The following is a 27,379-nucleotide window of genomic DNA, read 5'->3' on the forward strand; positions in this document are numbered from 1 at the left end:
CACACAAAACGCGACAAAATGAACCAAAATATTTGACAGCGTCAGAGCGAGCAAGTGAGGATTACACATCTCGCTGTTCACTTTGGGAGTACCGGTGTACTTTCTGTCGCAGTCACGCTGTCAAAGAACCACCTGTGCCTGCCGGAGGAGACCGAAGTCGACTCCACTGCATCCGTACCACGAGAGTCAAGTGACAGATGGATGCCTTTCAGCCACACAAATGTCAGCAGATTGAAGACAAGAGGCACGTTCACATTGCCAAAAACAAAACAAAACAAAACCTTTAACGCTCCCTCTAAAAGTCATCATTTTTCCATATAACGGCACATACTCGGAATGTGGGACGAAGTCTAGCTAACGATTTTCCAAGTCACAAATATGCGGGGATTCACACTGTACTACCTCTGAAACCGGAAAACTACCGGGTCGCCTTCGGGAGTAGAAAAAAAGAGGTGCATCAGGTTCATGCTGTCCAAAGTTCCTTGAACGCTGCCTCTAAAAAGTCATCGTTTCCCCTGTATAAACGGCAAGGACGCCAAGCTGACGGCTTCAGAGGTAGTGTAGCGTCTTTAATGCAAAGATTCTCCAAAATAACACAGAGGTGGGCATGCTGCCTCTGTTACAGCTGTGAAACTACGAAAATCCCTAACTGTATCGCACTTCACCCAGCGCGATTTTTGTGGTAAATTATGCTCGCAAATTTTTTGGGTGTTTAGAATGCGTGTTTAAAATGTCTTAAAGGGAGGTCTTTTAAGGCTTCAACTCTTTAAAAATTTTTTTACATAGTCGCTCTATATTGTGGATTTTCACCTTTAATGGGTGGTTCTGGAACTACCGCGATGAACAGTTCAAACCGCCTCAAGCTGTCAATTAAGCAAGATTTACTCTGAGTGCGTGTTTTGCTTTTTCTTTGCCACGCCTATTCTTTTAAGAGGCTGCTGTCAGGACGTGAAGATAGTGCAACACCTCTTCAAACTTTGGGAGATCTCGTTTAAGCAAACATCACAAATTCCCAAAATGAGCTCTCTGCTTTTTCCTTGGCCGTTTGTGTTTTTCACTGGATCCAAATAGATTTCAAAGCCATGGGAAAGACCTGAAAGTCAGACTCTTGCTGGCTCATGTTAGTTTTGGCTTGCAGGACATGTTCCGACTAAACCGATAGGGAGAGTGAGAACGGGGGGTGGGGGCGGAGCGAGCATCAAAAGGCCTAAAAGGCCTTGGCTGCCATCCCCCGAGATCCCCCCCTCTAGCCCATAGACCAAGCTGCCTTTTACGTATATTTAGCCTCAAATCAGCCAAAGCCCATCTTGAGCTGCTCCCCTCCGCTCCAAAGCCAGTTTCATAATCTTTCCACGGAGGGGCCGGAAAGTTTAGGCCGACGGCAACAACTCAGCCGCTTGACAACTAAGACAAAAACTCTTGTATAAAATGCACAGAAAGAAATGTTACCAAAACTTGCTAAAATGCTGTGTCTTTACCAATGTCAAAGTAATGTCCAAGACTCCACAGCTACGTTGAAGGCCCACCATTATCAAGGAATATAGTGCCATTATCGCTTCACAGCAAGCATTCAGTGTACTGTAAATACATGACCTTGTTGTCATAGAGACAGAACTCCGAGTCAGGTTTATAGAACAATGCAGTATGTTTATCGTCATTTTGTGCACTTTATTGCCTAGTGAGGCCTCCAAAGAATAATGGGTCTTACGAGGATGTATTCAGAGTGATGGTAAAATAACAAGCCTGTATAAAGTGTAATACGAACGCAAAAAAAGCACATTTGTGCCGTCTCCATCAGTAATGGCAAGGCGATGCTGACGACTTTGTCACACAATTACTACTTTTTCCTCATTATATTACCATTTTTTTCTCTCGAAATATTACATATTCATTTTCATGAAACTACAAGTTAGCATGAAATAAAAGCTAACGATTGCTGTCTGTAGATTTCTTTTGATAATGCTAAAAACAACGCTAACAACAAAAATTGCTACTTTTTCTCATATTACAGCATTATTGTCACACTAACTTTTTTCTCTGACTATCCCGACTTCATTCTTACAAATTATTACTTCTTCCTCATGATATTATGACTTTATACTTATTATATTATTACATTTTTTATATTACAAGTTTTCTCTCATAATATTATGACTACTCTTGTAATACTACAACTTGTCTTATTAGGTATTACAACTTTATTCTTATATATATATATATATATATATATATATATATATCTTCTTCTTTATTCTTTATTCAAATTGCACATCTTAATTGTCTGTGAAGGAAAGTCTAACGATTTCTGTCTGAGGAATACCGGTACTACAACAAAAGATATTGTCTCATAATATTGTCTTTATTGTCATAATATGGCAAATCACACTGCATTTTCGGGTCATGGTGAGTGTCTGTAGAGCGCATTTCAAACTGTTGTCAACTGTCAAAATGAATCAAGAACATCACATTTCACACGTTTGGTGATTCAGTGGAATGCAAGAACTAAATCTGCGTCTTTTAGCCATAATATGACTTTATTCTTGCAAAACTTAAAATGTTCTCTCTCTGAACGACAATACTAACTCAGTCGGACTTGAAACCTAAAGATACAAGTTACTTAACAACGGCACCCTTTATTGGTTCTCTGGAGAATGTACCAGCCATGAATAACTGATAAACGGTGGTTGCACGTCAAATGAACTGCCAGCTGTCACTTCCATTAGCGAGCTGCAATTCACGACTTGCCACTGACGGGAGGAACGCTCGCTTGTCAGAACCTACCAGGGCGTAATCGCGCGACAACAAACAAATGCGTTTTGACGTTATGCAGAGCCGAGAAACACTTGGTTCCACCGCCACGATGATGGCGATGATAAGTTCTCTCTGAGTGTAAACAGTGCACGGAGGAAACCGAAGACGAGGTCAACTAAGTACAGGTGAACAGAGCGCCTCAAAAGTCAAGCCATTTTTTTGTGTTTTGCCATTTCTTTGGTCTAAAATAGATCTTAGTGCTACCCAAGAAGGCATTTGGCATCTCAAGCTTAGTGCAAAAAAAAAAAATGAAATAGCAATTACATATAGCGACAATTACCAATAGGATGCTAACGTAAATAGTATGTAGCATGGCTAATGGCTAACATGAAAATCAGTTGCTTGCACCTTTATGTGCCCATCAGAAGTTTTCAAAGGGTGAGTGTATTTACTGTTTTATTATACAGTGGTTAACTTTTCTTTTTGCTTGTGTAACAGTAAAGAATGTTAAATTGCTTCTTAAACAGTGCCTAAATAAAAGCTTTATGAGAGCAACAGTTTGATTAATTCACTAAATGTTATTTCCTTTGGGGGAAATAGTAATAGTGGAAGTCAACCACCCTCAAAGAAGGGATTATTTACATCCATTCCTGCAACTTTATTAATTTCAAATATCCCGCAGGATCAAAAGCCACAAGACAGAGATATTAGGGTGTAGCTCACGTTAAAATTATTCATTCAAGTGAAACGAAGTGCCAAAATTCTCCCTTTTTAGCTTTTCCTCATGACAAAGGGTGTTTTGTACCATTTTGTAATATCAGGCAAGGTTCATTCAGAGCATCAGGAATAGGGCAACCAGCGAGGAGGCGGTGAAACTTTACAAAGAGGGTTTAGAGACGCTCAGCCTGTGGGGAGGTAAGAAACGATATCTAAAGTCAACATCTGTTTTGGAGTAGCCTCCAGGGACAGACATAACCACAGAGTGGAAATCACACAAGCTTGAACTTGCGCTTCTGTCTCAAATCTTGCGCTACATTGCTGCACAGACAAAATGTATGAGGGAGCTATCTGCATCCATCAAAGAGACTTTTAGTTTGCGTAATACGAGGGTTTTTGCCTTCCTGACCGAGATGGTTTCAAAAATCCATCCATCCAATTTCTATACTGCTTGTCCTCATTAGGGTCATGGGTGAGCTTTAGATTTTCCTGACTGACTTTGGGCGGAAGGCACTTCAACAATACTCCCCTTGGCACCAATTACTACTTTCCTATTAGCCTGGGCTTTGGCATCATCTTGTGGCAACATAGGGCGTCATAGAGAGAGCACACAATATGCAAGTCAATTTGTGACTAGCAAAGGCCAAAATGTACTTCTCAATACAATACATTACCAAACAAACACATTAGGATGAATGGTATGTCACCATGTGTTTCCCAGTTTTCTGGAGACAGGTTAACTTCAGAGCTCATCAGAAATCCACCCCTCCTGCCGCATTCTCTCCCCCGCAGCTTAGCGACGCAGCCGGGCTGAAACGCTGTGTCAACGAGGCGTCTCAGCTGTCTAGTTGACAAGTTTGAATGTCTTACCACTGACTTCATTGCATGACCAAAGCGTAATATTCACCTTCTGAAAAAAAATCCCCCTGATCTAAGAGCAAATGGAAGGGAGGAGCTGATCCCAGAGTCAATGATTCTAGTGGTTTACCCAGAAGGGATGCGAGAAGTTGAGAGTCAAATCCATCTGTGTGTTGAGTCTGAAGTTCTTCGCCACGGCCTAATTGAACAAGTCACGCCCAGAGGTATAAACCTATAAACGTCACATGACACACTGACGTAACTCTACACAAGACTTCAGGCTCCATTAAGCTGCCAACGAGCCAATCTAAAATCACATTGGCTGCACAGCAGGGGGCGCTGACTGCCAGGTGCAAGAAGCAGAAGCCCAAAGGAGCAACTATATGAAGGACAGAGATTCAAAGAGATCTCACACACACTCCTCGTTTTACCCATCCCGCGTGTGATAGCTGTGGATGAGGGCCTTTATTTTCTCAGTAACAAAACAGCTTCCAGGACTTTTAAATTCTTTAGTTTTCTGGCATGAATCTCACAACAGAGAGCCAGTCAAAGCGGTTCAAGGACACTCGCCTCTTTCACTTTGGCCGTCATCGAAGCTGGCATTTTCCCAACTCGGTACCGATGGGGAATGGGGCTGTGATCGGCCCACAAATTTGCCAGCTTCTGACATTGTATCAGAGAAGTAACAGAGGCAGAATACCGCTAGCCACGACCAGACTGTGAAATTTAACACCCGGGATTCACTGTGTTGCAATCCACTGTTGTCACCACACATCTGCAGTATTTATGTTAATAGGGCACCCGCACTGGAATTTGCTTGACCAATAAGCAAACGGTTATGGTTTACATCACCGAGATGGTATGAGGTCGCTGTGCTTAGAACCACGACCGAGCAGGTACTGGAAATAAAAGTCGTAGCAGCTGCTTTTGCCAATGGAAAATGGTCATAAATGTGTTATCTAAATGTGTTTGCAGTGCCTGCAGTCCATGAAAGCGATTTAACTATGCCTTATTATCCTCCTCAGTGTGGAAATCACATGGTACACATTAATAATGATCACAAGAAAAAGTCCTTTGCCAAAATAAAAGGTTAATGCGATGATCCCAGTGGAACCTGAAGCCAATTTCTCGTCTTCATCTTCATTGCATAATTGCTGTTCGCAACATTTAAAAAGACCACCAAAAACCTAATTGTCTCCTTGTCATTTAAAGACTGAAAAGTACTTTTTAAAGTGAAAATAACACTATACACAGAACTGGAGTTTTTTTTCTTTAGTCTTTGAGATGAAAGGCTTGACTGAAAATTTTTCTATCTGTGCTATTTTGGAGATGATTTATGGAGCGACATGGAGACTCAAAAGTGTCTGTGTAGGTCAGTAGGTCCTGAAGACTGTTTTTTTTTACCTCAGACTGCTTGGCCTGAAGAATGTGAATGAGAGCGTTATTCAGGGAAGGGGAAAAAAATTGAATGACTGTTAGGGATTCCTCTGGAAACTATGCGGCATAATCCAAACAGAACTTTTGACAACTCAAAAGTAGAAATTCATCAAATGGAGCCTCGAAACCATGGTGGTCTTCCATGAGATTGCCTTTTTAATTTACTCTACAGCTGCAGCCAATCACCTCTACCGTGTCTCCTGCCTCAGGAGCCAAGGGGAGAAAAAACGAATACCCACCGCAAATTACACCCCCGGAGGAAAAACACAGCAGTCCCAGTGGGGAGGATTTACAATACACACTCATGAGTGATCACATAAGCAACACCCTTTCTTGTTGTTCACTAGCCCGATTTTTCGTCTGTTTCTGTTTCGAGGGATGAGTCATGTGCACTCATTTGCAAACCCAGACTGCAAGTCCGTGAACGCACCATTAGCCCGCATACTGTAATCTCATGTTTCTAATGACTCACTCTTCCAGGGGAGGTACTGTCCCATCTTTACATGTGGCATTTGGATGAAAAGGTCTTGAAAAGATCTCTTTTGTTGCACTTTTCCCAGGCAGGCTGAAGATTGCCTATCTCAAGTCAAAGATGCTGAAACCATTAACAAAAGACCAGGAAAAAAAACTGTCAATGTAGAAAAAAAGGCAGTAGTTACTGTAATCAGGCTTCAACCCTCAACAGATGGGTAGTGCGATTTCAATGATGTCTTTTAATTCTTCTAAAAACTTCTGCCTTTTGTCATCACCTTGTATAATGATGGGTTTCAATCCTGCCATCACTTGCTTGGTGACAAACGTTGCGGACGTGAAGAAACACAAGCAAATTGTCAGTTGGTCACCGTGCCAAGTCGCTCACTAAGAGATGAGTTCATCGCAGAAACGCGCCCGACTGCATCTCCGAAGGGGCATGTGAACAAATCCTTACATGATGGGGCAGGATAACCTGAGGGCCCACGTTTTGATACATTGGCTAAGTTACTTTCAGGTTGAGCAAGAGGAGAAGTGAGAATGAATAAAATGAAAACAGCAATCGCTTGGTCAAGGTCCACATAGCCTAAAACTATTGGCCCTGCTAGTCCACACCTTGTTGGAAATGTACTTTCAAACAGTATCAGAAGTAAAATTAACCTTCTAAAAGTCTGAAATTGGGCCGTGTGTCAAGCAGCGGTCAGCTCTGAAGCTTTCACACACAGTGGAAATGTCACCTGTCACATGCACTTATTGTCTTTGCCTTGTACATGACCCCGTAGTTCTTTTCTTTCAGCTGCCATCATGCCCTGGAAATAGCAGCACCTTGGGGGACCAGAGAAATGCATTTACATGGAATGTCCAAAGTTTGATTTTCCATTCATCTATTTTCTATCCTGTTCAGGTTCAGCGGTTGTGATCAGCTTTTGTACATTCTATGGCTGGATGTATCTTTTGCTTTCTGTGAAAATTCTGACAGAATACATTAGACTGAAAGAGAACTGGGAGAAAGCACGAAGTATAAAGATGGGCTGACGGGGGGGACATTTTAGCTCAGTGAAGACCCTCACAAAGAGACACAATCCTGATTGGTATTCACAGAAACATCTGGTTTCCAGTACAAACCTGCCCCCTTTGTAACCCACAAGCACACTTTTTTTTTAACCACAGGGAGGGATTCGCGCACAGTCAGGGCTCAAGACCTGTTCATTTCTCAGCATGCATGCCCTGCTCACATTCCTGACCTCCTTCTGTCACTCTCTTACCAACTTCACCCCACTTTCAGCTGCCTATGACTCCATCCGCCCCAAAGTCTAAAACCCACCTGCTTTCCTCCGATGATTTCTTTGAGAGCAGCTGACAGGAAGATATAGGATCTGTCAGCCAAACGCCTACAGTACAATATGGAAACTTGTTGAGATTCCTAATGTGAGTGTGACCCCGACACAACAGTGAAAGCTGGCGCCCTGCAGAGTTGGGAGTCTAGTGAGAGTCAAGTGAATGATAAGACTCCTTTCTTCAAGAGCACACCCCTTCCTTCGTAATCAGTGCCCCACTGAGGCGCAGCAATATTTGCTGTTCCTTTTTCAGTTTCACTGTGCCAGACCGAAGTGATAGCAACTGGGGGCAAGCATACCCATGATTGCAGGAAACATGGATTTGTTTGTCTCAAAGGTTTACCAGGGATCAAACGGTCAGTGAAAAATCCAGCCAAATATGAACGAATGCTTCTATAAATGGCATAGTTGTGCTGCATCTCACAAACAGTTTTACATCTACAGGTCATATCAAGCACACTTCAAACTTTGTGGGTGACTGTGAGCCAACAAAAAAACCACTGTTGTGATTTGAATAAATAGCTTAGCAACAAGTGTGGTTTTTGAGGTTGATGCAACAAATTAATTTCCTTTCCAGGAGGCGAAGAAGATGAGTAATGGACAGATTCAAAGGGAGGCAAGCATAAAAGCCTTAATCCCTAAATTTAACCAACAAAAAGAGGACCTCTTTGAAGCATGAGCAGGACCGAGTTCAAGGTTTAGAATTACTGAATGAGTAGATACGAGTTGACGATGATATTCACACGATGACTTACTGTGGACAGAGCTTTGATGCTGGTTGGACACTTTAGGCGTGCTGGTTCTACTCTTTGGAGGGTTTGACTCCATGGCAGGTCCCGCCTCACCTGGGCCCTTTTGTTCCACCTGGGTTTTGCTCTGTGTTTTGTCGGTGAGCGATTTCTGCCTGGTTAACACACGGTCAGTGCCCGCCCTCATCAGCTTCTCACCCACGCTCTGCACCCGGGCCTGACCTGCCAAAGAAGCTGTGCCAGGGCATTCCTTCCTGGGGGAGGGCAGCTTGGATCCGGCACCGGCTGAGGGAGGCCGGGCCAGCCTGGAGGTTTTTGACATCCCGCTTCGGTGAATCTCAGTCGGTCTCTGTGGCTGTGTCCCGTGGACTCTCTGAGCACCCCGCGGCTCTCCAGCGTGTTGTGACTGGTGCAGGTAGGTTGGGAGGCCCGTGGAGGGAGGGGACTTTGGGGAGGTGAAGGGGGTGGGGGATTATTAGCTCTCTGAAAGGTGCTCTCCTCTCCTGGTGTGGCCTCCTGGGATCATTCTCCAAAACAAACTGTGTGCGTGTGCATAAACCTGTGGAGTAGCAGGACGAGCTGTGCCAAAACTAACAGAATCTTGGTCTCAAGTGACTCTTTAATCCTCCTTTGTGCAATGTTGTTCACTCCGTCAGCATCACATGCCTACCTTGTAAGTTTGCTTCCCGTGTTTGTGTCCTCTTGTTTTTCAGTTGCACATGCTCAACGGCATTCCGGCACTCCAGAGAGATTCAAATTTAAAGAGGCCAACAAAGAAGAAAAAAAAGAGCAAAAGTCCTCCTTCAGGTGCAGCTCCTGAAGCTGTTCCAGATGTGAGCGCACCGCTTCGTGTCATCAGTGCATCGCTTCGGTTCAATCCCCAGGCTTGCTCTTGTGCTGCTTTCACCCCTTCTCCTAGTCTTCCCTCCATTCATCATTTACTCTTTCATCTCTATTCCCTGTAGACGCTTTGCACTCATTCTCCTCACGTTAGATGGCGATCCGACGAGCCGAGTGGAGAATCGCGCTCTCACATGCTCGCCCTCCCGCTTGGCGGGTGGATTTTGCGGAGAATTAAAAAGCGCAAAAGGAGAGAGCGTGTGTGTGCGGTGTATGGGTCTGTGTGATTTGCTGCGCCAAAAACATCAGCTGTGACAAGAAAAAAAAAAGGGAGGGGGTGTGCAAAGAGAAGAAGTTGTTCTCAAAGAGAAACACACGGAAGAGAAGATCACAGGTTCTCCATGAGACAAACACATTTTCCCACTTTGACAAATTGCTAAGAGCGAACGCTTGGCCTGCACGCGAACCCGCAGCGATGGTTGCCAAACTATGTCGCTCGTGGGGCAACTTTCCACGTGAAAAGAGGATTTCATGGCAGTCGCTGGATTGGAAAACGTTTACTTTGCAGAGGTTCTGATTCATGAACTCTGGAGACGGGTCATGACAGGAGGCCATTTCATCTGGATACCTATTGACACTTGTGTATTATGCTGCCGCCCATGTGATATATTACACGGGGATGCCATTGAATTGCGTGCTTCTGACTGACTAAACACCACAAAATGGATTATAGATAGCCACTGGCTCAAGAGTGTCCACACAACATGTTACAAAAGAGCAACACTTTGTATGCCACTCATTTTATAAAAAGGGAAACATCCTGGTATAAAATTATACTGGAAACAGTCTTAACACATACTCTATGAATGAATGTGAGTATCAGTTTTTAGGAACATGTTAGCAACCCTCCGAACAAGCATCGCCGACTGTATGGATATGCAATATTAATACGATGGCCAAATATCTGCATGGCTTTAAATGAGGCAAAGCAGATTGACCTACATTCGTTCCCCGGCGATGACAACATTGGGATTCTAAAAAGTACTGCATGGGAGTCGCAGCATTTGTGGGAAGTGAGGTAAACGCGAAGAGGATGGAGCGCTATTATGGTGCGATTGCATATCGGAAACTGTCGGATTTGCGCGTTTGCGTCACCGGCAGGCTCGGTTCTGCTGCGTTAGCAGCATGCTACCAGGGATTACCTCAAACTAAGGACAACGACGACTCCATATGGGTTTTATTTAAATTTTCTCAGTACGGTTAGTTTGCTATTTGTGTGTGTTGGAGTAGATGAAAGCCCTCTGTGTGGACTGGAAGCCTCCCAGCCTTGAAGCCACTTTTTACTGTACAGTATACAAAAGTGCGGTAGAGCCCATTTCAAAGGCTTAAAATAGCATAGCGTTTAGAGAAGGTTATAATTTCAGCGTTCTAGTTAGGACTGTGTTTTTGCAAAATGCGACGGATCATGAAATGCCTCTTCATACGAAATAATAAAGCCTGGTGTTGACATGTTACTCGGCCATGTCATGATATGGAATATTTAATTTTTAATTGCTGGTATGCAAATAGCTGAATCTCCGGGGTGCTTGCTCACCCATCAAGTGTGAAATTACCCAGGTGAGTTTTTTTTTTTTGCTGTCTATTCTTTAAAATGTCTCTGTGAGCGAGTCATTCTAAATTTTGAAGAACTGTGATGTCACGATTCTGCAAATTTACATAATACTTGCCTCAAAATGAGTTTCTCTGCCCATTACCTGGCAGCCATGTAGGTAGAAGATGTGGCATTTTCAAGATATGGCTGTACCTAGGCCTCACCGGACAAAGCAGCTGTTCCAGGGCATTCCTTCCGGGGCAACAGCTCATACCCGAAAAACCCGGAAGTCCGGTCACTCATATCTCAGGGCACCACTATATGTCCATTTTTAAGAGTGTGGGGAAAAAACATTCCAATAATTGAAGTTGGTGTTTATGTTATGGTATTTGGTGGTGGGAAACTTCGAGAACCATGATCATAGTATTTAAAAAACAATTAAAATAAAATCTTATTTTGCTATGAATAAGGTTAAAAGAAAAGGTCGACCAGGATATTTAATTAGGGTGATGGGCTTGTGAGTCGTCAAGGGTACCACTGTGGTATTTTTGTAATTGACCTTTCAGTCTGTGAGTTATTTAGGTGGCAGGTTCCAAGTGACTCACGCCCCGCGGACAATGTGGACGCCGCCAACAAAACGTGCTGCTAGTGCAAATAGAAACGTCATAGGATACGCAACCAAAGATGGCTAGCCAGACGTTTTTTAGTGAAGCTTTACCGTCAAGATTGGGAACAGGATGGCTGACTCATGTCAACTCGAGTTCAAACAAGTCCTTTGTTCATTCCTACAACAATTTTTTTTTAATGTAAGCGCTAATTAATGAACAACACATTTTAATTGCTCAATTTGGAGTAAGTGGGAAGCTGGATGATGTCATTGGATGAAAAAAATAAGAAATCTTGTAAAAGAGAACACGTACCTATTCGCAGGTCACTATTTAGGAATTCACTTATTTGCATTTTTTATGCGCTCTCTAATGCTTTAAGATGCCAGCAAAGCCACGGCTAATAGGAAAGTAGTAAATAGTGTCAAGGAAGGAGGCTGAAAACATTTATCTCGAATGTTCTATGTCTTTTTATTTCAGGGAGGAGCTAGATTTACGCTGGGTTGTTTGCGGACGTTACGGAGAGTCTTCCTGCGTAAGTTTTGGCTCCGTTGAGTGGCTTTAAAAACCTCATACCCTGTGTGAAAAAATTCTCTCTGAGAAGCTTCAAGGCAGAGATTTTGCTATGACGTTTTTGCAATCAAATTATTCAAGTTAGTCGATGAATCGCTGCAGCCCTTTTAGGACAATTGTTAATATGCATAGCATTGATAGTACAGCACAAACCTAAAATGTGCAATATCCAAGATACGTTTATCTCGCACAGTCAGTTGTGGTATGTTTTTTTTACTAACTTTGTGGTTAAACTTGCAATATACGGTACATAGGTCTAATTATTTGTCTCAGGTAACAGTTTGTGCCTTTTCCAGGGCCAAAATAGTACATGTACGTTCCCAGTCACTTAAAGTGTCAAGTGTACAAAAGCAGTATCTTTGGGAGTCCTACTGCAGTGACAAGTCATTGTAGTGGTGAAGGTAGTCGTAATTTCTGAGAGTGTGGGATGTCAAGCAACCATCTAGGTGTGTGGGGGTGAGCGTCTTGAGGTGCATAGTCCCTGCTGAGGATTTAAAGTAGATGTTTTGCCTGCCCCTGGGGGTTTTTCTCCCAGACATTCCAACAGAGGGCTCCCTCCCCGCCACCATGAGTCATTACTCACCAGCAGCCACTGAATCAGTTACTGGAGGTACCCTGCAAGCCAACAGACATGCACAACAATAGCATTTTCAAGAGTATGTATGTGCGTGTTCCTGTGCTGCTGCTAACCACATGAAAGTTACAACTCCAATTTCAATTGTGATCATTCGCTGTGATACGTTACAGCACAACAATCTATAAAAACAGCTCTAAATAAACACATCGGAAACTTCTACATTACAAAGTCAGTTGATTTCATGCATCAACAGAGGCAACACAACTCTTCAGAGCAACAATTTCTCACCAGAACAGGCAATCAATATTCTATCAGTGACTTTTTAGTGTAGTGGATCTCTTTTCTATACCAATAGGAATTTCTGTTCAATAAAAGTGACAATAGCTAGCAATAGCTGCGAATAGCTAGCAAATAAACTAAATACAGTGGTACCTTGACTTACGAGTGCTGCATGTTACGAGCTGCCATTTAATTTTTTTGCAACAAACGAGTGAACGAAGTAAAAAAATTAAAATAATTGTGTCAGTCAAATAGTCAAGCACACAAATAAGAAATGACAGCACTCGCAAAGAGCTGCCAACCCGACTCCAGCTCCTGATGTCATTCACTATGCCACGCCCCTTTAAGGCACACATGCGACACATGAATACAGTACTACAGTACGGACAGTAATTACACTTCAATAAATAAATAAATTAATTCAGAAATTGCCCGTAGGTGTGAATGTGAGTGTGAATGGTTGTTTGTTTGTAGGTGCCCTGCAAATGGCTGGCAACCAGTTCAGGGTGTACCCCGCCTCCTGCCCGATGATAGCTGGGATAGGCTCCAGCACGCCCACGACCCTAGTGAGGAGAAGCGGCTCAGAAAATTAATGGGGGGATGGAAGTTAATTTCTTTACATTCTCTTTACATGCTATTTTGCTTGAGTAAAAACACCAAGAATGTAGTGTGTGCATGGGGGCAGGGCTAGAATAGATCAATGGCATTTCGGTTAAATTCAAGTGGAAAAATTTATTTGATAAGTACATTTAGTTACGAGCTTGGTCATGATCTCGAAGCACTTCAATGTCATTTCGAACTCACCTAACAACATGACTATTAAAAATAAATGGCTTACAGAAGATTTTATTTTGAAAAAACTTTCCATAAAATCAGCTAACAACCCGGGCCAAACTTATCTGCTCCCCGACATACAAAGCGTGTTTGTCAGTCGAGATGTATCACTACAACATACTCCCTTGACACCAATTTAGACGGGGCTTTGGTGGCAGGTGAATATTACAGCAAATAGCTGGAGATGAGCTCCACGTTAAAAAAAAAAAAAAACCCAAAAAAACAAAAAACACAAATAGGCGAATTTGTGAATAGTGACCTGTGAATATGCAAAGGGCTTATGGTATTTCCAGTATCACTTCGTAGCAGCCAAGAACAAAAAACGGACTCAAAGTCAGCTGAACAATGCGACGCATTGACTAATTAACACTCTGTTAGCAGTCAAAACGTCACATGGTGGACTTCCATTCCTTCTGTAGGTGAGTAGAGCCTGTGAATTGAGAAAGTAGTCGCCATCATAGGAGCATTTATCTGTGTGTCATACATCGCACTGAAAGCGAAAAAGTCTCGTGAGGGTGATTCCCTGGCAACAGAGCAGAAAGTGCAACAAAATAAATGAAGGGACTCTCCCAGCATCACCAAATTCATAGCCAGGAGCAGAAGCGGAAGTAAGAAAGCACAAGAATAAGGGCCGTGGAAATTTTGGGTGAGTAAATGAGTAAACAACATTATCTGGACAAGGATCAATGCCTCGTAAAACAGTCGAGAAGAACATTTTTTTTAGTTTAATTTACTGCATCACGCATGCCTCTAAGACCTTTGCCAAAGAGTTTGCTAAGATAATGTAACTGCAGTCGCTTGTGAAGTATTCAAAGCTTTTTTTCTGGTCGGGATGAGACTTTCTACCATTTTAATCAATGACAGCGTAATGACGATTGAACATGAGTTTGCAGCGGTGTTGTGTTAATGTTGGTGCAGCAATATTAGGTATTTACCACCAACTTGAACAATGCAGTGTTTGGTAACTCAAGCAAGATGGCGTTTCTTCTGTAGTTACTGAAAGCGAGTGATTTTGGAGATGGAAGGATTCCACCCAACGACAACGATATAGAAGGTATAGGTGTACGCATTTGGGATTGATCTAAATTCAAAGTTTGTTTCTGCCTTAGTGGAGGTCTGCTCTTATCTGAGTGCTTCTTCTCTTCTGCCTTTTGAGTCCCAGAGGAGTCATCCCTCCTAGATGTTCTATCTCTGGGGCCCCCATGTGGCCTGATTAGTCACTCCTGCTTTTTTATCCTCATTAGATATTGAGCCCCTGGATATTTTCACACAGACACCACACAGCATAAAAATAAATAAATAAATCCTTCGAGACTAAGCCCTCGGAAAAAAACAGCGGTAACCCCCGACTTCCTCAATTTTAGATGCAAATGACAACATAAGAAATAAATCCTCTGCTTGACATTTATAACATTACGAGACATGAATAATGAAAGAGGAACAATATTGTTTTCTGTGTTGGGGAATCCTGCTCATGAGACTTCACCTCGGTCAACATCGAAAAGAAAGGACCTACGCCACCAGTGCATTTTCACTCCTAGGCCAAGAAGAAAAGTGAGAAATTGAGTTTTAAATATTTCAACAATACATTTGATCCAAGCTGGTTGAGTTCTTTTTACACGTGACTGTTGGTGGAAAGAGTTTGATCCTGAGTGACTAATTGTGTCCATAATTAAATTCAATTGATGGTAATTTAGTAAAAGTACAAATTTTTAAAAAATATTTATATGTACTTCAATTAATTGAAATATTTTAAGTTGAGCGGCACGGTGGACGACTGGTTAGAGCGTCTGTCTCACAGTTCTGAGGAGTACAATCCCCCGTCCCGCCTGTGTGGTGTTTGCATGTTCTCCCCGTGCCTGCGTGGGTTTTCTCCGGGCACTCCGGTTTCCTCCCACATCCCAAAAACATGCATGCTAGGTTAATTGACAACTCTAAATTGCCCGTAGGTGTGAATGTGAGTGCGAATGGTTGTTTGTTTGTATGTGCCCTGCGATTGGCTGGCTACCAGTTCAGGGTGTACCCCCGCCTCCTGCCCGATGATAGCTGGGATAGGCTCCAGCACGCCCGCAACCCTAGTGAGGAGAAGAGGCTCAGAAAATGGATGGATATTTTAAGTTGAAAAATCTAATATTTTCCATAATTTAATTTAATTCTTGAAACATTTTGGAAGAAAGGAAAATTATAATTAATTAATTGACAGTTAACTTATATTGACATTGGCAATAGCTTGAAGCCCCTTTTTGAAGAATTATTCTCGAGCTGCCAAACTGCTAACTGCAAACAAACTCCTTGTTATGAAGTGCGTTGACTTCTCTGCCACCATGCAGCACTCGTATCTCAGTCGTTTTGCGCGCGCACACACACACACACACACACACAATCCGAACAACGGCTCGTATTTCGAAAAAGTCGTAAATTGTCTCATTCGTATTTCAAGGCACTACTGTATTCCCACCACTGCAAAGACAATTGTGTTGGTCATTTACTGTTCCAAAACAAGGAAATTTGCATTTTAAGCAATACTGAGGGATGGTGAAAAGAAAAAACAAAGAAAAAAACCCAGGGGCTGGTGAGCGACAGTACGGATCCAATGACACATGAACTGCAGTGACAGCAAACGTGGACATCAGTGTCACAATGCGGGACAGGAAGTCCAACAACTGTATGAATCAGTGGACACACACACACACGCGCACACACACACACACACACACACACACACGGCTTCAGTCAGCAGCTGAGATGTGCTGAGCCAACAGTGTGGGTCGGGGCCAACACAGGACACAGCAGATAATCATCTGATGGAGCCCGACACACACAGTGGGAATGCAGGGGCACTAGATTTAAAGCTGGAAATGCGGGTGGTTCTGAAATAAATCACTGTTAAAATGCTAGAATAGATAGTGGGCATTTGGGGGTAAAGAAGGCCTCGTGATCTAACAGATGTGCGCTCAAGAGACCAAAATAAAAGATGCTCGACTTCCTTCCATTATGCAATGATGGGGCTCTGCGACAGGAGTGATGAGCTCCGGTCTTTATGGCTTATCTTTTATGGCAATGAAAGGAATTAACAGCGCTCCAAAAGCGGTGCTGACTTGAGGCTGATTGTGATGAATGGCACCGGGGAACAGCTGCTGGCTGTCGTTTTGCAGCCTGGCCAGGGGAACCCCAAAAAGTCAAAGTGAATCTTTTACACCACAGCATCTTATTTACTTCATCGATGGGCTAAAAAAGGTTTTAATGTAACTTATTTAAAGGGTGAAATGTTCAACAAAAGAGTCTCACTATTAGTTCTTTGTAGGAAGGAGGATTGAGGGCTGTACCAAAAATAATAAAGCTAAATAATTACCACAATAACAAAAAAGAGAAAAAGTCATAATATAGCAAGAATAGTCGACAGAATAGAATTGACAGAACAGTCAGAAAAGTATGAAAACAGTTGCAATAATAATATAACAGTATTAGGGCTGTAAATAAATGTTTTAAAAATCAGTGAATAAAGTCGTGGAATTATCAAAATAGTCATATATCCATCCAGCCATATAAATTAAAAAATAAGAAACAGTCATAATATTCAGAGGCGAGTGAGAATTGCACAACAAAACGGTTGCAATAATCATGACTTTTTTTGATGATTACCAATAAAGTTACGAGAAAAATGTAATTTTGCCAATAAAAATTGCAACCACAAGAAGGTCGTACTATTGTAAGAGCAGTAGAAATCATACCATTAGGATTGCTGGAATAAAAACGGAATTTCCCCCATTGCAGGACATATAAAGGCTTACTCTATTCTATAGTGTGTCCTTCTATTCAGTATGGCCCTAATACGTGTTGGTACATCTGCACTTCAGCCACACTGGCTCTTTGTTCCACTCCGTTAATACATCAAATGTGTCTTTAGGAAAAGCGAGGCACGGGAAAAGTAGAACACACATGTTACTTATTCACCTTCAATTTCAAAACCTGGGTCAGGGGTTAGTCTGGCCCACCCCTCGTCTGACATCTGCTGTGACCTTTGAACTCATCACAGATTTGTGTACACATGTTTCTCCATCGCTTGTGTCCGGACCCAAGCGAGACCCCCTCGGCTCGGTTTTCTAGGCCGCTCTCCCCAAACCTCATTTCGGTGCATCCCCAAGGTGCTGATGAAAAATCTGTCAGAGGGGTTCCTTCAACCAGTGGTTCTCAAACTGGGGGCCCCAGACCCTCGGGGTATCACAAGCCGTAATGTGGGGAGCCGCAAAATAATTTGCAAAAAATCATTATGTTGTATCAATTTAAAAAGTGCATACCTGCTGTACATATACATATATAGTGCCAGTTTAATACACTATAAACCAATTACTACTCTCTACCTTAACATCGGGCTAATTAAAATCTTTGATATGGGTGTTACATATCACATAAACATGACAAAAACATTTTAATACAGTATACAGTACAATAAACCTGTCGCAAACAGTGAAAAGCCATAAGTAATAAGTCACCTCCCTAAATAGGTGAACTAACTATTTTTCAATTAGACAGCGCTTTGGCTCCTTCCGTCACTCCTTAGCACTAAATTGCCACTAGATGGCGCCAAAGCACGACTTTTCTATAAGACAGGGCTCTGGCCAAACCCTTGTGGTAATGTAGGGTATTTCAGAAAGCATAAACACAGCAAATATGCTTGTTCGGTGAATAAGTTTTAAAAAAGGAAATCAAATGTGAATTCACAAGCCACACATAGGCTGGGGAACACTATAGTCCTTTTTTTTTTTTTTTTTTTTTTTTTAAATAAAAGGCCTTTTTGCAGAATAAAAGTCGTAATATGAGAATAAAGTTGAATTTTTGAAATTCACTATGACCTTCTTTGCCAAGTAAACTTTGACTTTAAAATCGCAATGTTACAACTTTATATTGACTAAAATAAAACTTGTTTTACCTCGTAAGATTACAACTTTTTATCCTGAAAAAATATGTTGTCAAGTTTGTAAAGAATATTTTTTTTTCTTGAAACTTTAAAATTTGTCATCGTAACATTCCGACTCTTTTTTGGGGACGGGAAATAGGCAAATGTATCAGTCTTATGGCATAACTGGTAAACATGGTAGTTACGTTTAAGGATTATGAGTTGAGGAGGTGCTTGGAAAAAAAGTTTGAGAATCCCCGCCTTAAGCCACTGATGAAGTGGCTGGATGACTCAGAGAAGCAGAGAGTGCCAAGAAGGCCGATTGAAGAAAGATGAGGAGGGAGAGGAGTTAAAGCATTAAAGGAAGCCCACTGAGGTCCTCCTGCTCCATAAATCTTTCTGGTGGGGGTGGGGCAGCTTTGGCCTTAACCTGGCTCGTCCAATCCTCATTTGGAACATCAAAGACCTCTACCCGTCAGGAGCAGCCACTTTTCTCGCAATATTAAAACTGCAGCACCCTTCGAGCTCTGAGGTTAAGTCATGAATGTTCTCCTTAACTCACTTACTGGCCGCAACACAGTCAACTTTCTGTTGGAAGTGAAACATACACTGGGGGATTGTGGGTAGACACGCATGGGACCTCAAATGAGGAAAATATAAGTTAAAGCTAAAACCGACAAGAAAGAAACTCAGAAGACCTTCGCCAAGGTGGAAAGATTTTGGTCGGCATATCAACAAGACAACTGGCAATGAATAATTTGTAAATCACATTGGTACAATATAAAAGTTAAATGATCTCACTGTGATCCAAGCATAACATTTTCAGCAACAAACTAAAAACTAACTAGCTAACCAATTAACTTAAAATAAAAACATTATTCATTTGAAATTTGTAAAAACTGCTTCGATGCGGACTTGTATTAAAGTGTATTTAACAGTCAGTTTTCATGCGCAAAGATGGATCAATTTGATTTAAATGTGACACTGTACACCAAGGTTAAAAAGCCTCTTTTTCTCGAAATTACAGTCAGTCAGGAGTGAAGAATCAGACCTCAGCAAGCTGCTAGTTAGCAGACGTTGCCATGAGCAAAGTGGATTAGCCCGACGTGACCGACAAACCAGGAAGTACCGAATTTTAAAAAACAATTTGTTTCCTCATTTTTCCATGTTGCTGATGAGGCAGCGCACACTTTTATCAGAAGCAAAAAAAAAATCCTCCAGTATGAATGTACCACCGCTGGGGTCGAAGGTGTTTTTCCTCATGGCGGAAGAGAAAGAAGGCCCTTTCTCAGCACTTTCTACATGTGTACGCACACGTTCCCACACACTGGGCGATGTTCCTTACACTTATCAACATCCGCTTGCTTCCTCACCATGAACCTCCGACTGAAGCTGCTTGCTGTCAGTGTCTTTACCCGTACTTTTGCTGACTCATCAAATGTCTGTATTATGTCATGTAAAATGCATAGACATCAGTTGCGAGAATTTCTCTCAGAAGACAGAAGACCACCGCCATTAATTTTAAAACTTTGTTTACTTAAAATTCATTCAATTCATTCAGTTTTATGTTTGCCTTACATGACCCCTGTGGAAATTGATTTTAACTGTCAAAAGTTAAAATAAATCCCTATATGTGCATCGTCAAAGGTGGCAAAACCAGGGCGCACTTGGGGCATGCCCCGCAACTACTAACTTACTGAGCTCTACATTTTTTGTGCTCCAAACATAACATCTTGCCTCATACTTTTGACTAAATAACTAACTGCGATCCAAGCAAATCATCTCAAATAAAAACAATGCGCAGGTAAGATCTCGTCTAATTAACTAACTAGCTAACTAACTGTGATTCAGACAATGCTTTGACTCATTTTTTTACTTGGTTACTAACTGCAATCAGAGCATATCATCTCAAGTAACTAACTGCAATCCAAGCATAACAGCTCAACTAATCTGCTAAAAAACGAGCTAACTGCTCTGACCTTATACGTTACTTGATTTACGATAAAGACAATGAACTCAGTATTTAGTACTTAGTAGAATAGTTTCAGAAAATACATTTGTTTTCCTCCCAAAGCGGCAATAAAGGGTGTTAATGAGTAAGCTTTAGAGACTCAACAAAAGTCACACTTCAAGCGCAACAAGAAAATCAGATCAAAACAAGCAGTAGATTCGCCAGCAAAACAAAGACTGCAGACGCAGGAGTTCTTTTGTTTGTGTTCGTGCGAGCCGACCTCTGTGGCGGCGACCCAGATCTTTTGATTGATTTGGAAAGTCATTAAAATCGCAGTTGGTGGGCACGACGCTCGCCAGTGTGGAGTTTGTCGACATGCCAAAGATAGGCCTCGTTATCAGGTATCCACACACATTCATATAGGACAGTGTTTCCCAGCATTTATTGAGCCAAGGCACATACTGTGTATTGTACAACAGAAAAATGTCACAGAACACCAAACAAAACGTCACAAAAAGTACTGCAATAATTACAACCCCAATTCCAATGAAGTTGGGACGTTGTGTTAAACATAAATAAAAACAGAATACAATCATTGGCAAATCATGTTCAACCTATATTTAATTGAATACACTACAAAGACAAGATATTTAATGTTCAAACTGATAAACTTTGTTTTTAGCAAATAATCATAAACTTAGAATTTTATGGCTGCAACACGTTCCAAAAAAGCTGGGACAGGGTCCTGTTTACCACTGTGTTACATCACCTTTTCTTTTAACAACATTCAATAAACGTTTGGGAACTGAGGACACTAATTGTTGAAGCTTTGTAGGTGGAATTCTTTCCCATTCTAGCTTGATGTACGGCTTCAGCTGTTCAACAGTCCGGGGTCTCCGTTGTCGTATTTTTCGCTTCATAATGCGGTACACATTTTCAAATGGGAGACAGGTCTGGGTTGCAGGCAGGCCAGTCTAGTACCCGCACTCTTTTTCTACGAAGCCACACTGTTGTAACACGTGCAGAATGTGGTTTGGCATTGTCTTGCTGAAATAAGCAGGGGCGTCCATGAAAAAGACGTTGCTTGGATGGCAGCATGTTTCTCCAAAACCTGTATGTACCTTTCAGCATTAATGATGCCTTCACAGATGTGTAAGTTACCCATGCCATTGGCACTAACACAGCCCCATACCATCACAGATGCTGGCTTTTAAAATTTGCGTCCATAACAGTCCGGATGGTTCTTTTCCTCTTTGGTCCGGAGGACACGATGTCCACAATTTCCAAAAACAATTTGAAATGTGGACTCGTCGGACCACAGAACACTTTTCCACATTGCAGCATCAGTCCATCTTAGATGAGCTCGGGCCCAGAGAAGCCGGCGGCGTTTCTGGGCGTTGTTGATAAATGGCTTTTGCTTTGCATAGTAGAGTTTCAAGTTGCACTTATGGATGTAGCGCCGAACTGTATTTACTGACATTGGTCTTCTGAAGTGTTCCTGAGCCCATGTGGTGATATCCTTTACACATTGATGTCGGTTTTTAATGCAGTGCTGCCTGATGGATCGAAGGGCACGGGTATTCAATGTTGGTTTTTGGCTTACATGCAGCCATTTCTCCAGATTCTCTGAACCTTTTGATGATATTATGGGCCGTAGATGATGAAATCCCTAAATTCCTTGCAATTGTACATTTAAGAACATTGTCCTTAAACTGTTTGACTATTTTCTCCCGTACTTTCAGGGAAGCTCCTTTTATACCCAATCATGGCACCCACCTGTTCCCAATTAGCCTGTTCACCTGTGGAATGTTCCAAACAGGTGTTTGATGAGCATTCCTCAATTTTCTCAGTCTTTTTTACCACCTGTCCCAGCTTTTTGGAACGTGTTGCAGCCATAAAATTCTAAGTTTATGATTATTTCCTAAAAACAATCAAGTTGTTCGGTGTGAACATTAAATATCTTGTCTTGTAGTGTATTCGATTAAATATATGCTGAACATGATTTGCAAATCATTGTATTCTGTTTTCATTTATGTTTAACACAACGTCCCAACTTCATTGGAATTGGGGTTGTATGATCTCGTCTCAAATTTGCTGACAAATGTACTTACTCTGTGAAATCTGGGCTTGTTTAGGAGAACGCAGAGCTATTATTCTTTTGTATGAATGACAACAGGTGGATACGCTGTTTATCACATGGGATCGGTTCCATATCATCCGCAATAAGTGACGTTGACTATTCACTCATTTGCATCCACATCAATTCCCGTCAGTCCGTTAAGATGACAATGACAGTGCAGTTGACAACATGCCTCATTTGTGTTTTGGGAAAGGCATGCGGAGAATGTTATGAGTTCCCTATCAGGAGAGAAATACAGTCAGGGCATCTTTAATTGCCAATAAAGCGGCTGAGGTATTTCAGGACCACTGCTCGGGGGCCAGACAGGCAGACTCTTCGCGATCCATCACTTGCACATTCGTATTAACAGCTTTGGATTCTCTCAGTCTTGAGGTGACCGTAAACATGATAGAAGAGTTTGTTTACTCCTCTGCGGATCCCACAGGCAACTGGACTGCAGTGGCCGGTAGGGCCGTGGGCTGTTGGCGAGTCGTAAGTGGCTGCCGCTGAGAGTTCCATGTGTCACTTGATGCTGCTGAACAGGTGAGCTTCATTATTTCCCTGACACCGCTTCAGGCCTAACACTCGGGGGAGGACAAACATGATGACTAAAATAGACTTCCGCATCTGGTTCCTCTCAATATCACCACAATGCTTCCCTGCAGCCGCACAGACTTGAAGGATGGATAGCTCGTGAGGCTCTTGGGGCTCCAACACCATACCGCCGACGGTACTGCAATGTCCCACTATGTAAAAACTTGAGCGCCTTCGTTAACCTGCGTGATTGCAAGTTACTAAAGCATGCCGCACACTAAACATCGTGGTCAAAAGCAACTGAAGTGGACCATCACAAAACAATTATGGTCGGCAACTCTTCACCGCACATGAAGTAATTCAGCACCACACATCTATCGGTGTGCTGCGACGGAAAAACGGCGACCCTGTATCGGCTTTTGAGGCTTCGCATACAATATACTGTATTGTATTACATGTATATTTTATTGAACCACAAAAACATGGCACGATTGTCATGGAAGAAGCAGATAGCCACAAAGAGAAGAAAGAAGACAGTGTGGATATTTTGAGAGCCTGTTTGCAATCAGCACACGTTCTATTCACTGAATGCACAGTTGCATTTCAGCGCGAGAGGCGGCGCACTTTGGCTTTGCCACATTTACTAATATATGAAACCCTTATAAATATAGTTAAGTATGACTGTAAAACACATACGTATACAGGAAGTCCTCGATATACGAACGAGTTCCGTTCCTACGCTGGCGATGTAACACGAATTTACGCGCAAGTCGGATTGCACCGTTAAAATCGAAATTTACGCCGAAATACTTCTGTTACGGGTATTGTCCCACGTGTTCGTGACAGCAAGCTCAGTGTGTGTGGGCGTCGATGTGTGAGTGAGACAGGTGAGATTCGAAACCCGAACCTCAGAACTGTGAGGCAGACATGTTAACTGCTAACCACTAGCAAGATCTCACTCACTCTGGATTTTTGCTCCAACATGAATGAAGGAATCTCAATTAAGTTTGGTGGAAAACTGTGACTTGCAGAGAGTTGCCATGGAATCTGCATTTAACTTTGACCTGGTCCAGCTCATTCATATTTAGGATTAATACAGGTTGAGAGATGTGACAAACCACATAAAAATGTTTCTTGATCTTCCTTTGTCAGACAGCATTCAAAAACATTAATGGGCTTCTTGTTCTGTCATAAAGAATGCAATCACTGAAAAGTGGTCGAGTGTAAAGACATGAAGCAGTGTAGAACGCTGACAAAAACCTACACGCCACTCTCGCATCTTACAGTGAGCTGCGGTGTTCAAGCAAAAGTTAACAAAGTCACCTCAAGGTCATTGCTTTTTATCAGAGCGCTAGCAAAAAAAAAAAAAAAGATAAGAGCATCGGTCTGCTCTCATGGAGGAGAAGGCGACTGCGTACTGCTGAAACATTGCACTTTACGAGGACGGCAACTTAAGAGCCCTAAAGAGAGAGGCACTTAATCCACCGTGGAAACAGCTGTTTAGAATCACCGGGGTCCATTTTCTTTCTTCTCAAGGTATGGACAAACATATAAGAACCACTAACTTTAGAGTTGGTTGTAGATGTACACAATGTAGACTGCGAGACCCTTTTTTTTTCTCCTTACGGGGCGGCTGTGGCTCAGTTGGTAGAGCCGGTCGCGAAGTGACTGAAGGGTCGGCGGTTCAAGCCTCTGGTTGGTGTATAATTGTGTGGGTGGATGGGAGCATCTGTAAAGTGGTTTGGACGCCGTGATGAATGGTGTCAAAGTTACCCCGGCAATATTCTACCTCCCGGGGTCAAATCTGAGCTAGGCTTTGAATGACTAAAGTTTTTTTGTAGTTCAGTCCCAAGATACCACCGGTATAAATCTTAAGACTACCGGCAATCGGAATATTTTTGTACTCTCGGAGCCCCGCAGACGTACGAAAACGGTGTCGTCTTGTTAGCCGGACATTTCGCTGCTCCGCAGTGCATTATAGTCCGGCAACAGCACAGACAGGTGAGTCGAAAATCTTCTGTAAATTGGCTGACTGGAAGACGATATGCCAAAAACGTGATTAGCGATTAGTCGACATCAAGCATTGAAGGTCGATGTGGAGCAGTAAAACCAAATAGTTGACTAGTCCACTAATCAGTTCAACCCCTAATCAGAGCTGTAACAGAAGTGGGAATATCATAATGCCGAGACAGGTGTTGGAGGCTTCACACTCAACATTCGCTTGGGTTAAAAAAAATTACATACAATGTATTATATACATCACAGCAGATGCTGGCAATATCCCAGCTTTGCTGGATTCTGTGTAAAAGGCTTGATGCCTGATCTACAGCTATGGCTATTTTGCAGGATCTCTGTTTGACAGAGGTTACAAATTCTATAAACTGTGTATTAACATCTGCGATGCACATTTTTTTACAATACCTATTCAACAACAACAACCTCCCTAGAAGATGGTATACATATGTGAACGAAAAAAGTTCAAAGTCAGAATTCCGACCAATAAATACAGTTGTGAATTTCTATTTTTCCGCACTTGAACAATGATATATTACAAGGACGACTCGTGGACATGAAGGGCTAAAATGACAAGCAGGGGGTTGCTCTGAGAAACTAAAATACTCATTTGCTCTCGGGTCTTTTAATTTGGCTCAGCAGAAGTCCCATGACTTTACATGGGAGCACTTCTTTGAGCAGCTCCCTGGGAAGATCAGACAAGTGATTGATGGCGTAGCTTGCACTCCGCCCTGCTCTTCATGCTACTCATCGAGCGAGAAGACGATATCATCCGTCGGCCGTCCAATCAAGAAGGAGTATTTTACTCTCCGCAAGCTCTAAGCGAGTGTGCAGCTGTCCGGGGGCTTTAAGGCAGCTTATTGAAGGACGTTGCGCTGCTTTGCTCAACAGATGCTCAGATCTGCAGCCTGTCAATCTCTGAGTGAAGTAGTGCTTCCAGTCAATGTGAATCACTGAGGATCAAATCTAAAACGACCAATCAAAAAGTCTAGTTTTCTATAGCGTTTGCTCAGTGGATGTGCTAACCGCTATCCAATGTGTTGAACTAAAAAGTCCATTTGACATAGGAAGTCTGCTTTGAAAGCACTACACACTCCATGTGGGGCGTGGAAATGAGATTGCAGCTTGATGTCACCTCACCTAAGGTCATCGGAAGTGATGAAGGGCCGTTGGCGGTGGGTGGAGATCTGTCAGCCCGCCACCCTCACACACACAGACACACACGTGACATGACACAAAAACACATCCCTGCCACCGGAGATGACATCACGCTCTGCTAGGGGTGCGTCAGCAATTTTCCATTGCATCTCAGCTGGCCCGTCACCATGGAGATGAGCCCAGCTCGTCCGCCTGTTGCTGCTAGACTGCAGCACGGGGCTAACGTTCACGTGCGCCTTGTCAAAAACACCAATGGTGACACTTTGAGGGGAGGCTGTAAAGCACCGAGACGGCGGTCTCGAGAGGATCGTCATCCTGCTCTGAGTCAACATGAGAGGACACCTGAGCAGGGAGGTTGGCAGGAGCATTCAAAGGGCAGCTCCCACTTCCAATGAGCGCTGCTGACTTGCATCAAAAAGGAAGGAGACAGTGCTTCTCTGCTAGGTGGTTTCCAAACTTGAATGATTTAATTATGTTGAGAGGATTGCACCAAAAAACTAAAAGCTGCCACTGCAAGTTAAATCAAATGTTGCCAGTATCAAACACAACTTTACGACTATTTTACCAAGACACATGAACGAGGAAGCTTTACTTCCTAAGATACTTCTTGTCACTCTTTTTTTTTTTTTTTTTATAAATGGGCCGTCTTCAGAAACATTGGCTGTGTGTTTTGAATCACTCCATTGTGCCTTACACAATGAGTTTGCCATTTTGTAGTGCCGTTCAAATGTGCAGTAAATAAAAGGCTGGCTTGGCTGGTGTGTGCACCTGGGAGCAATACAATACTGACATCAAGATATACATGGAGACGGCTCAGCTCCTCAGTGAGCCGCGGTAATATTAGTCGTTCTTCGCAGAGGATAACATACGCCTAGTATCATTTTTATATCTCGCTATCTATAGTGTGCATGTGCTGCGCCACCATTTTGTTCAAATATCGGCTGCTTAAAGGGTTATAAAACCGCAACACAGATACTATTCATTACTCCATATGTGGCGTTTCTCCTTATGTGTTAGCGTTACACTAACTATTTATTTAGGGAAGGGCCATCACCTGATGTCAATCTGGTATGTTGTAATTATGCAAC

The 27,379-nt window shown here is 42.5% G+C and overlaps 1 protein-coding gene across 12 annotated transcripts in view; it reads right to left on the minus strand.

Annotated features, from left to right (window-relative positions):
- Positions 1 to 27,379, minus strand: part of si:ch211-285f17.1 (sickle tail protein homolog) — a 103,864-nt gene that overhangs the window by 65,083 nt on the left and 11,402 nt on the right. For 2 of the 12 annotated variants that reach the window (XM_061758589.1, XM_061758587.1), the window contains exon 1: positions 8,327 to 8,685. The exons of 1 other annotated variant lie outside the window; for it this stretch is intronic. In XM_061758589.1, the coding sequence (XP_061614573.1) occupies positions 8,327 to 8,642 (316 nt within the window). In that variant the 5' untranslated portion in view covers positions 8,643 to 8,685. Of the gene's footprint in view, positions 1 to 8,326; positions 8,709 to 27,379 lie in introns of those variants that run through there. 9 more of the 12 variants (XM_061758588.1, XM_061758591.1, XR_009785961.1 and 6 more) reach the window with 8 other exon arrangements.

Source organism: Phyllopteryx taeniolatus, chromosome 20 (genome assembly GCF_024500385.1).
Source record: "Phyllopteryx taeniolatus isolate TA_2022b chromosome 20, UOR_Ptae_1.2, whole genome shotgun sequence".
Taxonomy (NCBI): domain Eukaryota; kingdom Metazoa; phylum Chordata; class Actinopteri; order Syngnathiformes; family Syngnathidae; genus Phyllopteryx; species Phyllopteryx taeniolatus.